The following is a 17560-nucleotide window of genomic DNA, read 5'->3' as shown; positions in this document are numbered from 1 at the left end:
TCGATAATAAAACGCAAATCCATGAAACGTTTTTATACGACTGGTCACTTTTCGTATTTAGATGATCCCCCCCGTATAAAGGTTACTTTTTGTTCAAAAAGGTTACTTTTTTTTATATTTCTGGTAATTTCTGACTAGACCCGACTGGCAACACTGTACAAAATGGCGGCGCATCGTCGACGGCGTTTTTGACTGAATAAAAATTGAAAATTTTATAAAATTACTCCGCTGATCGGTTTAGTTAATAAGTAAACGTTTTGTGTAATAAACGCGAAAGATGGAGACGATAAACAACGGCATGTGCCGGTGCTGTGCTTCCGAGGGCACGTTCAAAGATGTCGCGACGAGGTACCAATGGATGGGAGAGGAGGAGGTCTACGGGGAAATGTTACGAGAATGCTTTGATATTACTGTGAGTTTATCAAAAAGAATAACTTAACAAATAAACCGTCCTCAATTCTATTCTATCTTCATGAATCTGATAACCTTAAAAATATTTTAACTCAACATAAAACTTTACATGGATAATTTTTTTAATAGGTGTGAGTTTTATCACCACTTTGAACAAGCAATGGATGATGAATAAATATTATTGTTTACCTGAGTCATAAATCCGCTTCTCAATACTTTTTAGTTTCAACCTGTAAAGTGTAATTTTAATAAAATTGCTTTTCTATAGCTACAGTATTTTGTACACAATCACCTAAATATTTAAGTTTTTTAATAACTAATTAGGTTTTTTTTTTTCAATTTACACATCTAGATGTGTTTCTAATTAGAAATTACCAGGCACATAAATGAACCCATATATTTTAAAGCATTATGTAATTTCATTTAAAATTAATGGATGACAGACCTTCATTAAAGATTTTAAAAGTATAAATAACAACAATTTGGTTGTTTTTGAACAGTTCATATTTATTGCACCTTTTTGTGCATTTAGTTCTTTTCAAATGAATTGTGTCTTTTGTATAAATTAACCCTAAGTGGTCAAATGAGGCTGCTGTAACAATTTATTTCTACAAGGTGTTAGATAAATGGTTATATGAGCCGACACTAGCCCATGTTAACATGGGCATATAAATGGTATGGTGAAGTCAGAAATTTGATATCATTTTATTTTTTTAAATTTTCATACAAAATAAATTTTATAAAGTCCGATTTTTATGATAAATAAAATAATTAAAATGAAGATATCAATTTTCTGACTTCACCATAGGTACCATTTATATGACCATGTTAACATGGGCTAGTGTCGGCTCATATACCCTGTATTGTGCCTTGATTTCAAAGGCTACTGAGATAGTAATAAAACTAATGTCTCTATTATCGACAGCTGGCAGCGTCAGACGACGGCCAGGAGGCGGGCATATGCGAAGTGTGCATCACACAACTGCGTAACGCCGCCAACTTTAAGAAGCAGGTGCAGAGGACAGAGGAGCAGTTTAAGAGGCGGCTGGATGATCTGCCGTTTAAATGTAAGTTTTTATTACAAAAATTACGCTGTTTCTTATTTTCTCAATATTTATTTAGAAACTCAACAGCTTAGTTTGAAATTTTCGTGTTGGCTTAAGGTGCATTAAATCTGAGCCAGTTACAGAGTTTTAGTTTATTTTTTATTAATTATTGTTAACACCATAAGTTGTTCTGCAAAAATGTTGATGTAGTTTTACATTCAACAATAAGATACCTACTGTAAGTAAGCCAATATTTGCAAGTAATATCGATTTAATAAATGTCTTTCTTTCCTGAATAAACATTCTTTCTTTCTTTCTTTCTTTACAAATACATTATCATTTGCTTAATTTTGGGCTTTTTACACACAATTCACTTTTCTGATTAGCAGTAGGATTGAACACAATCATTATTTCTTGCTGGTCTTGTTTTAATTTGTTATAATCCATTGTTACAGCAAACATAGTGAAGGTGGAAGCAAGTCCGTTGGAAGAAGCAGTCGGAGTGTCCGATGACGATGACAAGTACTCCGACGAAATGAGTTTAAGTGGTAAAGTTCTTACGCTTTTAAGCCTAGCTGCACTAATCTGAAGGGATAATGCTACTTCAGACTACAATTTCATTGCAAAATCTAATTAGAATTATGATAATACTAGCATTTGCCCGCGGCTTCACCCGCATGAAATTCAGTTTGTCACAAATCGTCATAAATTATTATGGCTTATATGTTGTTCTGGGTTAAAAAGAATGATACTGTAAAGTTTCATCAAAAGAGTAACAAACATCCAGACATCCAAACTTTCGCATTTATAATATTAGTAGGAAGGATCTTATTGAAGATTTTAGACGACAAATGTATAGGCTTAATCCGAAAAATCGATAAAATGGCGCGATAAAAACTTATCGTAACGCGCATCCTTGGCTTACATAACTGTTCTCCCATTCTAAAACTAAATCCCACTATTGCAGAATACCAAGAAATTGCAATCAAGACTGAGTCGTCAGACGATACTAAGGCCAAAAAGCGGTCGGCCAAGGCGACGACATCCCGGGCCAAACAGCCGAAGCTCGAAGCCGAGACGTCTTCGAAACGTAAGTGAAGATTTATTTTATCTGTGGACTGTGGGTCTGTGTACTCTGGTTGGTTTAATGGCGCTGTGCTGAGCCAAACAAGTTTTGAAACTTTTTTATAATACTAGAAAGATTTTTTGAGAGCTTTCCGTTGCTACTACAAAAAGTTTTTATATTTTTTAGGTATTGAGACTAATTTACGTTAGGTCACATGATGATGATGATTTACGCCCATATTCACAAACGATGCTTGCTTAAGTGAAGCAGGAAATTGAACGCACAGCGTTGAATAGTGCTCTGTGATTGGTTCGTGTGTCACCCTGTGCGTCCACGTGCACTGTGAGACCTCATAGTAATGTTTGTGAATACGGGCGTTAGATACGTTTACGATTGACGATCTACTTCTTCCTACCAACCAAATGCCTTATTTAGCAGTATAAACAAAAAAGAATAAACTGTTATTTTTAGGATTTTTTTTTACCAGTTGCATCCAATTAAAGTTTTAAAGTTCTATAGTTGAGCTCAGACACAGTGGACATTAAACTTATTATCACTAATTGTTTAAATTAGTTACATGTTATCTCATGTTAAATTATTTTCGATAGCACGACAACAAAAAGTAAAATAAATCATTTCTAACAAATTGAGTTTTGGGTTTTGTAACTAGCATGCTCATACCCTACTGTGCCACATATTTATAGGTATCAAAATAGCTGTATACTTACGGTTTTTCATCTTTTTCCATCATGTGCATTGTAGCAACTTTTATAGTGTCAGAATTTTCTTGCCGCCACAGTTTGACATAAAAACTATTAAATATCATTCTATTCATTAACTCATTTTGGTTTTTAATAGCAAGCCAAATTTTTACAGCTTTTTTGATACTTATCCGTTTAGCTTTTAAGTCGCCCTTTCTTTATTATTACAACAGATGCATATGATTTTGTACAGCGAAAATTAAAAATTGCTTAGGCGGACGAGACAAATCAGCATTTATTGTTTTTAGTTCTGCTTACCCACTTAAACAGGAAATCGTGCCTAAGTTTTGAAATTAATTTGGCTCCTTTATTTATTCACTCCTAAATTAATAACTTAAATTGTAGTAAAGTAAGTAATAATAAAGACTAACTTGAGTTCTTTTAGAACTTAAAAATTGCAACCTTTTCTCTAAACCGGTTCGAAAACAATCGTTACTCTACGTAGAGACTTAGATCATATACGATGCGCTAGATGGCGTGAAACGAATAACGTGCAGGCTTGTTCTATTGCGTTTTGAATCGATTCGTTAATATCATCTTCAATGACGGCTTTGAATCGGTGTCTGGGAATCGTATGATCTATACAATATACCACCGTAATGGTATATTAATGCATTTTGGAGAATCACTTGGACTACAAAATATACTGCCTTCTATTTAGTTTTCATTTAAACCATGACATTTATTTGACAAAGGATTGAAAGTAGCTTAAACGCTCTTTCGGAAATTGTTTCCAATTTGTTTTATTACTTTTTATTTGAATCTACCATTTTAGCAAACACCATCTAACAAAACACCTTGATACAATGATACACCCTATCTGGAAAGAGATCTAAATTATCTTATAAGTTGGGTAGTACCTACTTGAAGAACGGTTTTAATAAATGATGATCTACATCATCAGGTCATCCAGTCTTCACTTTAGGAGCAACCCTCTGACTTTGGCAAATGGAGGAAATGAAGAACGTAGATCAATTAACCCGCTAGCTGCCTCGAAATGCTATTGACTTTCTCAACTCGAAATTGATAGCAATTGGACATGAAGAAGGAAAAATATCAATACAAGAACAGATGCAAGATTTTCTCAAGATGATCACCCGAAGATATACCATATCCACAGAAATCACAATAGCAAGTGAACATAGGCAGGAAATCACATAGAAATGAAGTGTGGGAAGTCACATCTTCTCCTCCACGCACTACAAACAGCAAAGAAATACAAAAAAATGATATTGCAATATAGATTTTCAACGTCATCTTAGCACGGTGGACGCCTTTTCAGCATGTTTATTCTCAGCACTTAAATACTTGAGAAAACTTGCTAATATTGAAATAAATATTAGTTATTATCACTAATAAAACATACATTGCGACTACCGTTGACTTTTATTTATAAAAATAACCGAAACAACGTAAATTAAAACCAACCCTGGGTTAAAGTTAAGAAGACGGAACAAGATAATTAGATTCACGTTTCTGTTATAGGAACGGACGGCGCCGCGCCGAAGCGCAGGAAAGCGAAAAAGAAAGGCGTCAATAGCGCCACGCCACAACGCGCCGAACACAGGGTCAACCTTACCGCCATACTACAATTCTCCAACGCGAGTCCCTTCCGCAATAAGACGGTCCGCGGATTCTCCTGTCTCTACTGCTGTAAATCATTCCCAACTATCCAAGAATTACGAGAACACACTTCCCTCCAGTCCGAAAAGGACAAACTTAACACCATGGCAGACTACAAACTCAGCTACAACCCCATCAAACTTGACATCACTGACTTACGCTGTACGGTCTGCGATCTGCCCATGACTGACTTAGCAAATCTCAAGGAGCATCTCACAGCTGTACACAATAAAACCATTTATAAAGACATCAAGGACGTCATACTCCCTTTCCGCTTAGGAAACGGCAACAGCTATACTTGCATGATCTGTTCTGTTGTCCATGTATCGTTCAAGAATCTGTTCCATCATATGACGACGCATTACAGGAATTACTGCTGCAAAAAATGTGGTGCAGGTTACGTTACCATAGCGGCGTTGAGGCGACACGATTACACGCACTTTCAAGGTGTCTTCCCATGTGATCATTGCGATAAGACATATTCTTCTCTGGCAAAGAAACGAAACCACGAAAAAGGTGCTCACACCGGCGGTTGGCTGAGAAACAAGTGTCCGAAATGCCCCAAAGTGTTCACGAGTTACTACGACAGAAACGAGCATCTAGCTAAAGAGCACAACGAAAAATCAATCGTGTACAACTGCAACGCTTGCAGTAAGTCGTATAAAAAGAAGTTTGAGCTCAACAGGCATATAAGGAATCACCATTTGCAGCAAAGGAACTATTTCTGTGATAAGTGCAACGCGAAGTACTTTTCCAAGCGCGGTCTCGTCGATCATCTGGCGAGGCACTCTGGCGGGGAAACTTGCGCTTGCGATGTCTGCGGAAAGACATTCTCCCAGATGCGTACATTGAAAGTCCATATGGCACTACACGAAGACGACAAAAGATATCAGTGCGAGGTCTGCGAAAAAGTGTTCGTTCAGAAATGCAGCCTCAAAGCGCATATGCGCTTGCATCAGGACGATTTGGACATTTTCAAGGAATTTGAAGACGTTAAACATCTGATTGACAATAGGGAGATGACGTTGAAGCAGATTGCCGCTGAAAATAAAAAAAAAGCGGAGGATGAGAAACACAAGACAGAGTTTATGTAGTCGTACGCATTGTAACGCCATTCATAAACGATACTTGCTTAAGTGAAGCAGCAAATGGAACGCAACGTTGAATTGAGTTCTGTGATTGGTTGTGGACCCTGTGCGTCCACGAGCACTATAAGACCTCATAGTAATGTTTGTGAATACGGGCGTAAATGTGTTTATATCGTACAGTATACAGCGAACAGCGTATATTACCTACATTTTTGTTAAAAAGTCGCTCTTATGATAACTACATAGATGCCACGTTATAGTCTGATGTACAGTACATCAAATAGTTCGTGAGATCCAAAGTGGCCAGAAAGTTGACAACACAACCTTATTCCAATTGTAACAAAGACGTGTTGCGAACTTATTGGCCACTTTGGACGTCACACAAACTACCAACAAGAGATGATAGTATGAAGCCAGTTAGAATGTCTGGCAAAAGTTTTATTTAATGATTTAGCTGGTTCAGCCAGCGTCAAATTGTTCGTGACACCCAAAGTAGCCAAAAAGTTCGCAACACGTCTTTGTTACAATGAGGGCTATCGTTTTTATACTTAACAGTTGGCACCCCTGGCATTTGACAGGACCTTACTCTACAGTGGCGCCATCTTGATGAGTGCAAATGCGATAGTCCTCCTACCACTTTAGCGCTCACAAGTTGGCGCCACTGTCTTCGCTACTAGCAATTGACAGGACCTTACTCTACAGTGGCGCTAACTGGTGAGCGCTAAAACGATAGCCCTCATTGGAATAACTTTTTGGCCACTTTGGGCGTCATGAACTACTTATTTAACGCTGACTGTAACTACCTAGGCAGGAAATGTAATGCTCAGCACTGGTAAAACCGACCGTATTGCATACTTTTACAAGTATTGCATTTTTATTTTATTTTAAGAGCAATATTATTATCACCTTTATCACCTAGGCCTTATAACAAGTTTTATACCAACAAAAACACGTAGATTTCTTTTCTTCCAGTATGACAAAGTAGATTTCTTATTCATTTATAAATTTTATGAAAATTTTATGTTACGTATCTCATCTTCGAATATGTTTTAACATTTAGTTTTATTGAAATTAAAACAAAAACCTGTCTATTTTATTCTAAACATGTTAAGTTCTCTATATAGATTATACTAATATTCAATAGAATCGAACGAAATACATATTATTTGTATTAACCTTTATTTGTATTTATTTAAGGCATTTTAGCGAAGTTTTATTGTAACCACATAACATAGTGAAAATCAGTCAAGTATATCTTTAGATCAAAACATTAGATTTGTTAAAATGACCACGAAGACTATTTTATCCTTTTATTTTATGTTTTATAGTATTTAAGTTTTATAGTGGCTGCTAAAGTTGCTGTAATAAATTATATTGATTTACCTTTCTGCGTTTGATTTCATATTTCTCGTTTTTTTTTTTTTTCATAATAACCAAAAGGAAACCAATTAAACGTTGAAACGTCCGGTGTATTAGTTGAATAAGAAGAACAAGGAATAACGTGTGAAAGAATATTTTTCTTTTATAGGTAAATGCGGCGCAAAAAAACGAAAACAGAAAATAAAGGCTGAGGAGGTACACATAGAGGTAGATAACTTACCGTTCCGCGAGAAACATCTCCCGGAGATGAAAAAGCAGTGGCACAATCTGACTACCCTGCTGAAGTACTCCAATGCGACGCCGTTCAAGGACCGCAATGACGCGGGATATGTCTGCGCTTACTGCTTCAAGACTTACCCCGACCCTAACGTGCTAAGAGCTCACACACAAAACGATCACGTCAGAGAAAAACCCACCTACAAAGCCGGCTCTGGTATGGCTAGCTTCGTAGCGTTCCTAGACATTGTCGACCTCAAATGCTCTCTGTGTGACCAAAACTTTGACAGCCTAAGCCCGCTCACCGAACATCTAGTCAAAGAACACGACAAAAAATACTATCACGGCATAACTGACTACTTCCAGCCCTTCAAACTGACCAACGAACAGCAAATCAACTGCGTTCTATGTGACGAAGTGTTCCACAACATGAAACTGTTGATGCAACACATGAACGTACATTACCGGAACTTTATATGTACCACGTGTGGTGCAGGATTTGTGAATAGTTTCCGCTTGAACCGGCATGAGACGACTCATGCCAAGAAGAAATCTACCTTCCCTTGTCGCCATTGTGGTCAGACATTCGCTGCGGAGTCCAAAAGAAAGACTCACGTCAATACAGAACACAAAGGAATCGCTGGAGATAGTGTATGTCAGATCTGTAAAGCTAGATTCAAGAATTATTACCAGAAGACTCGGCATATGATGCAAGTGCACAACGCTGAAGGCATCAAATGTGATATGTGCGAAAAGAAGTTCAATTTGAAGTCGAATTTGATGCTTCACATGCGGGGGGTACATTTAAAAGAGCGGCCGTACGAATGCTCCGTTTGCAGCATGGGATTCTTTATCAAACGCCACATGTTAGGGCATTACATGGCGACCCATACAAACGAGAGGAAGTTCAAATGTGATATATGCGGGAAGGCATACGCTACACAGAACAGTAAGGGGAAACACATGAAGAAAAATCACGGAATAACTAAAACGTCTATGATGAATCCAAATCAGAATCTGCAGCAGAATATGCCTAACATGCCTAAGTGAATTTTGTTAGTTTAAAGTAAGGGATTTTGTACATTTCCACGGAGTTACATATTTACCCGACTGAATAACTACTTAGTTAAAAATATTCCTATAAAAACGTTCAGTTTATCTGAATTTAAAATGTATTAGGGAAACTTTTAGCATAATATAAATCTTTTAACGAATATTTGAATAACAAATGCTGTACTTATCGGCTTAACAAGTATTGAAGTTATGGACGACATATCCTTTTATTTTTGGCTGTAAAGATTTTATTTATTTTATTCAATTTGTGCAAAAAACCTAGCTGGCCTAATGACAATGCTTTCCTGAAATACGGTATTTTATAAATGGTTTTAAATTCGTAATAATTTATTGCCTTCCACGAAATTCATTCAAGACACTTTTCAAAGTTGAATGAATTTAGACATTCCGAAACTGAATAAATCCTTGTGGTTACTGTTATATTTCCACGTTTGAAACTTAGTTTAATGTTAAATAATAGGTAATAGTAGTAATCTAGTCTGAACAATAAAGTCATATAGGCGTGTCTGTATGATTAACAACCAACATCGAGTGATCTTTAGTTTATGTCTAGCTGAGACACGCCCATCGCATAATAAACAAAATATTTAACAAATGTTTTTCCTTAAGATATTATTATTTAGGTTATTGTAAACTGTGTGTATTTTGAAGAAAGGATTGCAATATTTATTGCTATTATACAAAATTTGTATCGTGATTTGCCTAATCAAGTATTACTATAATAATATCACAAATTATTACTTATTTCATTTGAATTATATTATTATGAAACTATACTTTTGGTATTATTATTTTAAGAACCAAAACAACGGTTATACAAAGATTCTATAACCTAAAAATAACACTGAATTAAGAAAACTGTGCTCTCTCCTTTTAAAGAATGTTTCACTTTATACCCACTAGCAAATAAGCAGTTTAATAATCCTCGTCGCCAATATTTTAGGCGATATTGGCGACGAGGTCAATTCCATCTACCCACTGAATATTAAGTTGAGTTCACTTATAAGTAACGCTGACGTCACGGTCTTTCACCCCTCCAAAATTCGACTTTATCTTAAATCTTGTAGGGTGGTGCTTCGAAGATTTTAATGCGAATTTTTCTTTGTAGGTAATCGCAGCGAAACGCAACTAGGTATTGTAAAAAGATCCATGAGTGAATTCCTAAAGATATTACGACCCAAGGCGATCAAAAGAGAGCGTCGAATCGAATGGACAGTGTCGATAAAGAAGCCAAGTTCAAGAAAAACAATACCCCGGGAAATAGATAAGCACCTACATAATATAAGAGAGATACTTCTATATACAAACGCGACTCCCATCAGATGCCACGATGGTCAAGGCTACGCTTGTTGTTTTTGCTGCGAAAATAGCTTCCCGGACCCAACGGATTTGAAATCGCACACGCTGTTAAAACACACAGATTCAGAAAAGAATTTGTTCATGGAAAATTTCCCGATGGCGTCGTACGTGGTCAAATTAGACGTCACAGCGCTTCAATGCTTGCTTTGCCAGAACAGCATAGAAGGCCTAGAGCAGTTGATGAACCATCTAATACAAGAACACAATAAGAAACTGCATTTGGACATCAACAACCATATAATACCCTTTTCGTTCAAGAACGAAGCGTTCGTGTGCGTTGTTTGCTCAAAGATATTCAAAAGCTTCAAAATAATTCAAGAGCACATGAATGTTCACTACGGCAGTTATTTGTGTCAGATATGTAGCGCGCCATTTGTGAACAAGCGGACGATGATGAGTCATTTAAGAAGGCATAAGCAGGGGGATTTTGATTGCCAGACGTGCGGCAAAGTTTTTGACACGAGGAGCAAGAGGGATATACACGTAAGGTATGTTCATGAAGGCATCCAAAAAAGAAACAAATGCAGGATTTGCTCAGAGAAGTTCACGTCTCATAAGAAGAAACTTGATCATATGGTTGAGATTCACGGGGCAGAACCGTTAGTTTTCAAATGCCTCGCTTGCGAGAAGTCTTTTGCGAGTCGAGACCGGCTGACGAAGCACACGAAGAAAGATCACTTGATGGAACGACGGCATGAGTGCGAGCACTGTGAGAAGAAGTTCTTTACGAGCAAGGACTTGAAGAATCACATGCTGAAGCATACTGGGATCAGGGAGTTTCAGTGTGACGTGTGTCTCAAGTGTTACGGAAGAAAGCATACGCTAAGGGAGCATATGCGGATACATGCAGACGATAGGCGATTTAAATGCGAAAGATGTGAACAGGCGTTCGTGCAAAAGTGTAGTTGGAAAAGTCATATGCGGTCTAAACACGGGGAGGTTGAGAATTGATCATTTGGAAAGATTGTAATATAGACGTTAGCAAAGAAAAAAAGATGTATAAATAAGTACTTAATTTACCTATATACATTCCATATTTTTATGTTTTCCTTGCAATATTAACATCGAATTTATCTCTATTCATTAATAAATGATAATTATCTGAAGCTATCCTGTTTATTTATTTTTCGAGACAATGACTCAATACTTACGTATAGGTTAAATACCTGCCTTGTTATGCATTAAACAAAAAGGTATAGGGTTTCCTGAAGATCATAATAAAAGTGTGGATAATAAGTTTGGCATAAAAGGTTAGGTAAACTACTTAATTATCTTTTAAAAACCCAAATAGTTTAGCTCTTCTTAATATTAATATTGACTTTTCTTTATAGGTCGTACGGAAGTTACGGTCACATTCGAACGGGTCTTGCCCACAGTGGACGAAAGTGAAATGGCTTACAAGTCATTCAAGTACAACCAGGTCCAAGAAATAGAGAAGCAAAGGACCAACGTCAGAATGCTTATACAATACTCCAACGCCACGCCTATAAGGTGCCACGGCGGCATCGGTTACACATGCTGCTTTTGCTCAGACCAGTTCCCAGATCCAGCCGATCTCAAGACCCACACTCTGGAAAACCACGAAAAAGCCAAAAGCACGTTCATGAAACAAAAATGCATGAGCAACTTCCTCGTTAAATTAGACATCACGGGTTTACAATGCACCATCTGTTACAAAAATATACCTACCGTCAAAGAACTGACTCAGCACCTCATCAAAATACACGATAAGCAATTCTTCACAGACGTCAAATGCCATATTCTACCTTTTGTGTTCAATAGCAGTGAGCTAAAGTGCGTGGAGTGTAAGCAAATCTTTAACAGATTCAAACTGCTTCAGGAACACATGCATACACATTACAGGAATTACATTTGCAAGGTCTGCGATGCTGGCTTCACTTCGCGTAACAGACTGTCTGTGCACAAGGGTTCTCACAAAACTGGGACTTTCCCGTGCAGTTTCTGCGACAGTATATTCACCACGGCACAAAGGAGGAAAATGCACGAGAGGACAGTTCATATACACGCGTACTTCTTGAACAAATGTGGGTATTGTGAAGTCAAATTTCGAAGTTCCCGACAGAGGGATAGGCACGTTTTAGAAGTGCACGGCGTTGGGAAGTCTAAATATAAATGTCCGATGTGCGACAAGGCTTTTACGAACAGGGATACCTTGAGAATCCATACAAAGAGGGATCACTTGATGGAGAGGCCTTTTCAGTGCCAACTGTGTGAGATGGACTTCTTTTCGGGAGCCCAATTGAAAAATCACATGTTGAAGCATACGGGCGTAAGGGAGTTCCAGTGCGACGTGTGTTTGAAGTGTTTCGGACGAAAGAATACGTTGAGAGAGCATATGAGGATACATCAGGATGACAGGCGATTCAAATGCGAGCTTTGTGAGCAAGCGTTCGTCCAGAAATGCGCTTGGAGGAATCACATGCGGTCGAAGCATGATGTCGTTATAACATAGGTTCATTACCTTTAATCCAAAAAGTAGGATAGGTCTGTCAGGTTAACTTAAATATTTTTGTGCATTCCTCGTGAAGAGACCAGTGTAAGGCTCGGTTTCCACCAATGTGGAGCGGAGAGGAAACGAAAAAAGATGTGCGGCGAAGCTGGCAGGCTATTTCCACTAAAGCGGAGCGGAAAAGAGCAAAGAGGAGATGTGTGAGCTGTGCGTAGCTTTCAGCTGTCAGTTATTGCTGTCAATGAAACACCGCACCGCTCTGTGCCGCCTCCGCTGGCAAATTCTCCGCTCCGCCTTAGTGGACCGTAACCGGGCCTAATAAATAAATGAAAAGAATGTAATACCTACCTATAGATATTGGTAAATCCATCCACTGGTAAATCGCTTTGTTGTACTTATAAGTAATTGATAAACCTACATTGTTCTTATTTGTGCTGTATGATCTAAAATAATTAGATGATGAATAAATGATTATACCTATAATTAAATTGATTACTTACTTGTATCCCATTTCCCAAATCTTCCATTAAAATAATCACAAATCAACGTACTATCAGCAACAGTTTTAACTAAAGTACGGCCAACTAGCAGCGATACAAAAGGTCGATACGATTAGGACTGTCGAGTTGACAATATATTATTATTCTGTCTCTTCCCATCTTGTGTATTTGTCGTAATGTCTCGTTCTCCCGCCAAAATATCTAGTTTCTAGTTCTTTTTCTTTTAGATCGCCCGCGGTAGGACAAATGCCTAAATCTACTTGTACCTAGTAATGTTAAGAGCAAAGCTTTATGTGCCTCAACTTGCGAAAGCAAATCTCCATGTGCCACAACTTGCATCTAATCTGAAGTGACCCAAATATCAAACTTACGTTTGTGTCATTTTGTTAGGAAAAGCTATTTTAGTAGGTATTTATCAAAGTGACAATTTATTTTTTGCAATGTAAATGCAAAAATCTTAATAGCTAGGACACTTTACAAAATTGGTAAATCAAAAAGCTAATAAGTAATACGTAGAACTTACAAAAAATACATCTAAAAATTGGCCGGTGTGATCGACTTAATAACATTTACTTTTCTTTGTAGGTGTACGTCTGACACTGAAACGTACCGTCAAAACTGAAAGGGCCTTAAAAGTAGTCGGCGGACGTAAAAAGTCCAAGGATTATTCGGGGCAGATACCAGAACTGGCCAAACACCGCATCAACGTCAGAATGATCCTCCAACACTCCAATGCGACACCGATTCGTTGCCGCGGCGGTATCGGCTACGCCTGTTGCTTCTGCACCGAACAATTCCCAGACCCTGCAGACCTCAAAACTCACAACTTAGAATGTCACCACAACGACAAAGCTGAGTTCGTGAAGGGCAAAATGATGAGCGCGTTCCTAGTAAAACTTGACATCACGGCCTTAAAATGTACCGTCTGCAACAAATCCATAGACACTTTGGAAGAACTCGTCGACCATCTCATTAAATCTCACAATAAAAAACTATACACGGACATCAAAAGCCACATCCTCCCGTTCAAATTCGACGGCGTACTTCTAAAATGCATCTACTGCTTGCAGATCTTCAGCAAATTTAAACTTATCCTAGAACACATGAATACGCATTTCAGGAACTACGTTTGCGAGGTCTGCGACGCTGGTTATGTTTCTCGCAAGATCCTGGACACCCACGTACAGGGGCACAAGCTTGGCGTTTTCCAGTGCGAATTCTGCGAGAAAGTTTTCGACACGAGCAGGAAAAAGAAATCCCATGAGAAATCCGTGCATATTCACTCGAATTTTTTGTACAAATGTGGATATTGCAACGTGAAGTTTTCGAGTTCTTCAAAGAAAGAGGACCACATTACTAAGATTCACGGCGTGGAGGCGCCACGTTTGGAGTTCAACTGTCGGTCTTGTGGGGAGATTTTTGACCGAAAAAGGAGATTCATGATGCATATACAACGGGATCATTTGATGGAGAGGCGATACGCGTGCGAACTCTGCGATATGAAGTTCTTTATAAGTTGTGATCTGAAGCAGCACATGTTGAAACATACTGGGATCAAAGAGTTTCAATGTGACGTGTGCTTGAAGTCGTACGGAAGGAAGAACACTTTAAAAGAGCACATGAGGATCCACGCAGACGACAGAAGATTCAAGTGTGGGATATGCGACCGAGCCTTCGTCCAGAAGTGCTCTTGGAAGAATCACATGCGTTCTAAGCATAAGGAATTGGTTGTGAACTGAATAATCGTTTGATAGATGAAGAAAACGTTGACTGCTAATCATTTGGAAGTTTAAACGTTGTCAATTTATAGGCTACTGCTAATTAATTATTAATTTGAATTGAATTTGTTTAGTTCAACATTTTTCACAATGAAAAGGACTGATTATTTGCATAATTGGACAGTCGCCTTAAGGCTTTTGTAAAAGCTATAGGACTTATTATTATTTAATATTACTTTCATAATAGTGTTTATTTGTAGACTTGATGTAGGTAGGTGTTTGAGTTTCTTACACTTGAAAGTAAGTTTAATTTTTGTAAGCTCTCCAAAAACTGTAATAATATTTTTTAATTAATTTATGGAAATAAACGTGAAATCTATTAAATGAGTATTTTTAACGCGCTAAAAACAAATTCCTACCAACACATACGGACACTGCTAGAACACGTATCATTAATAAGAATCGGACAATAACTCCAGTGCGATCGACTATTAACATTTACTTTTCTTTGTAGGTGTGCGTCTGAAACTGAAACGCAAAGTCAAAATAGAGTTAAAAGCGAGCGGCACACGGATAATGGGTGAAGAGTTTCTAAGCCAGATCCCGGAACTGGACAAGCACCGCACCAATATCCGAATGATCCTCCAACACTCCAATGCGACGCCGATCCGGTGCCGAGGCGGCATCGGCTACGCTTGCTGCTTCTGCTCCGAACAATTCCCAGACGCCGCCGACCTTAAAGCTCACACCATAGAGAAACACGACGATAAAGCCAAAGTCAAGTTCATGAAAGGCAAAATGATGTACTCCTTCCTCGTCAAACTGGACATCACGTCTCTGCAATGCACCGTCTGCAATAACCCTATAAATTCTCTAGAAGATCTCATTCAGCATCTAATAGAAGTACACAATAAAAGACTGTATACGGACGTCAAAAACCACATACTCCCTTTTAAATTCGACGGCGATACGCTTAAATGCGTCAAATGCATGAACGAATTCAACAAATTCAAAGTACTTTTAGAGCACATGAACTCGCATTATAGAAATTATATTTGCGAAGTGTGCGATGCAGGTTTTGTGTCACGCAGCATTCTAATGAACCACACCGAAGCTCACAAGACCGGAGTCTTTCAGTGCGATTTCTGCGAGAAAGTCTTCGACACGTTCCGCAAAAAGAAATCGCACGAAAAATCCGTGCACATACATTCCAACTTGCTGAACAAGTGTGGGTATTGCAACGAGAAGTTCAAGAATTATAAGAAGAAAGACGAACATATTGCCAAGGTTCACGGTGTGCCAAGCCGCGCGTTAAAGTGCCACGCTTGCGACAAAACGTTTGCGACTAAAACGGCTTTGACCATTCATACTAAGAGGGATCACTTGATGGAGAGACGCCATAAGTGTGAGCAATGCGAGATGAAATTCTTTAAGACGAGCGAGTTGAAAGAGCACATGGTGAAACACACTGGTATGAGGTCGTTCCAGTGTGGGGTCTGTTTTAAGTCTTACGGGAGGAAAAAGACTCTAAATGAGCATATGAGGATACACGCGGACGATAGGAGATTCAAATGTGAGCACTGCGGGCAGTCTTTCGTTCAAAAGTGCAGCTGGAAAGGTCATATGCGCGCCAAACACGGGGACATGGTCTAAATTTAACTTTATCTAGCTAAAGATATTATATTTATTTGTGCGTAAGTGTATAGTTTATTTATGTTAGAGATAATATTATGATTGTTAAATTTAAAATTTTATGAAATAAATTTTAATTGGTATTACCTAGTTGTGCTGTTTTATTTTCGTATCATAGATGAAATATTAGAAGCTGAGAATCTCAAAATACAAATATTAATCATACCTACTATTAAAATAATCTAGAGTTGCCACTAGGTATAAGCATTAAGCATTAGAAAACGGATTCATTGCCTAGACAATAGACACGGATTACAAGAAGACGTGAATTTACATTCGTTATCTAATTGGGGAACGCAACATTTTATTGCTTTTATTTATTTAAGTATTTACATAATGTCAAGAGTAAATTCAAACACCTCGACAAGAAACTTACGTAAATTATTTACTCGTCACTCGTACATACTCAAATACAAAATACAAATCTAACCAACTTTATGAACGTTATAAATAGTTTTATTTTGTAACTGATACAATATTTAACAGCAAACCCAATAAGCCACAGCCCGATCAAAAACCATGTCTTTTTACTGCTATTAACGTTCTTGTGTGCCATTTTCTTATCTCCAAGACTTCGGCATGGCGTGAGATCTTCCAACCAGTTGGAGGGAGAACATAATTTATTATTAACACTATTTCATAAACTACATTTAAAACATAAACAAAACACTGTAAAACAAATCCAAACAATCATCCCCACGTTTATTTTCAGGGCGTAACACGAGGTCCCGTGGGAAAGTCTCCGAAGAAACGCTGACTCTGAACAAGCGAGTCAATTTCTCCACCTTCATCAACATCAAGCCTTCGGGCGTATCGCGTGTGCGCCACGTCGAACGCACGTCCCAGAAGCAAAAACGCCTCACTGAGTTGGACCTACACTTTGATAACATCAAAACTGTCGTGCGATGCTCCAACGCAACCCCTATACGCTGCAAAGTTGGCGACCGTTATGCCTGCGGCTACTGCCTTGATCAGTACATGGATCCTCGAGACTTAAAGAAACATACGCTAGACAAGCACAGGGATTCTGATGATAAACTCGAATGCCTCAACATTCGGTCTTTATCGCGGTACAGCGTGCATTTGGACGTGACAGACTTAAAATGCACCATTTGCAACGATAGCATGAATCGTCTGGAAGAATTGATCGAACACT

At 38.1% G+C, this 17560-nt stretch overlaps 1 protein-coding gene across 6 annotated transcripts; it reads left to right on the top strand.

The window, feature by feature from the left end:
• Positions 1 to 152: 152 nt before the first annotated feature.
• On the top strand, positions 153 to 16501 carry LOC114354606 (gastrula zinc finger protein XlCGF26.1-like). Of its 6 annotated transcripts, none has more exons than XM_028307115.1 (5): positions 153 to 412; positions 1337 to 1478; positions 1913 to 2005; positions 2425 to 2547; positions 15227 to 16501. In XM_028307115.1, exons 1-5 carry the CDS (start codon positions 278 to 280, stop codon positions 16363 to 16365), a joined length of 1632 nt encoding a protein of 543 aa, XP_028162916.1. In that variant the 5' UTR covers positions 153 to 277; the 3' UTR covers positions 16366 to 16501. The 6 variants fall into 6 exon arrangements, with proteins under 6 accessions (XP_028162916.1, XP_028162902.1, XP_028162909.1 ...); XM_028307101.1 differs by lacking the exon at positions 15227 to 16501 and adding an exon at positions 13580 to 15199; XM_028307108.1 differs by lacking the exon at positions 15227 to 16501 and adding an exon at positions 11356 to 12803.
• The last annotated feature ends 1059 nt before the right edge of the window (positions 16502 to 17560 follow it).

The sequence above is a fragment of the Ostrinia furnacalis genome, unplaced genomic scaffold (genome assembly GCF_004193835.3).
Source record: "Ostrinia furnacalis isolate ACB-3 unplaced genomic scaffold, ASM419383v2 OfSCF0194, whole genome shotgun sequence".
Taxonomy (NCBI): Eukaryota; Metazoa; Arthropoda; class Insecta; order Lepidoptera; family Crambidae; genus Ostrinia; species Ostrinia furnacalis.
The sequence above is the reverse complement of the archived record's forward strand: the minus strand, read 5'-3'. Positions and strand labels throughout refer to the sequence as shown.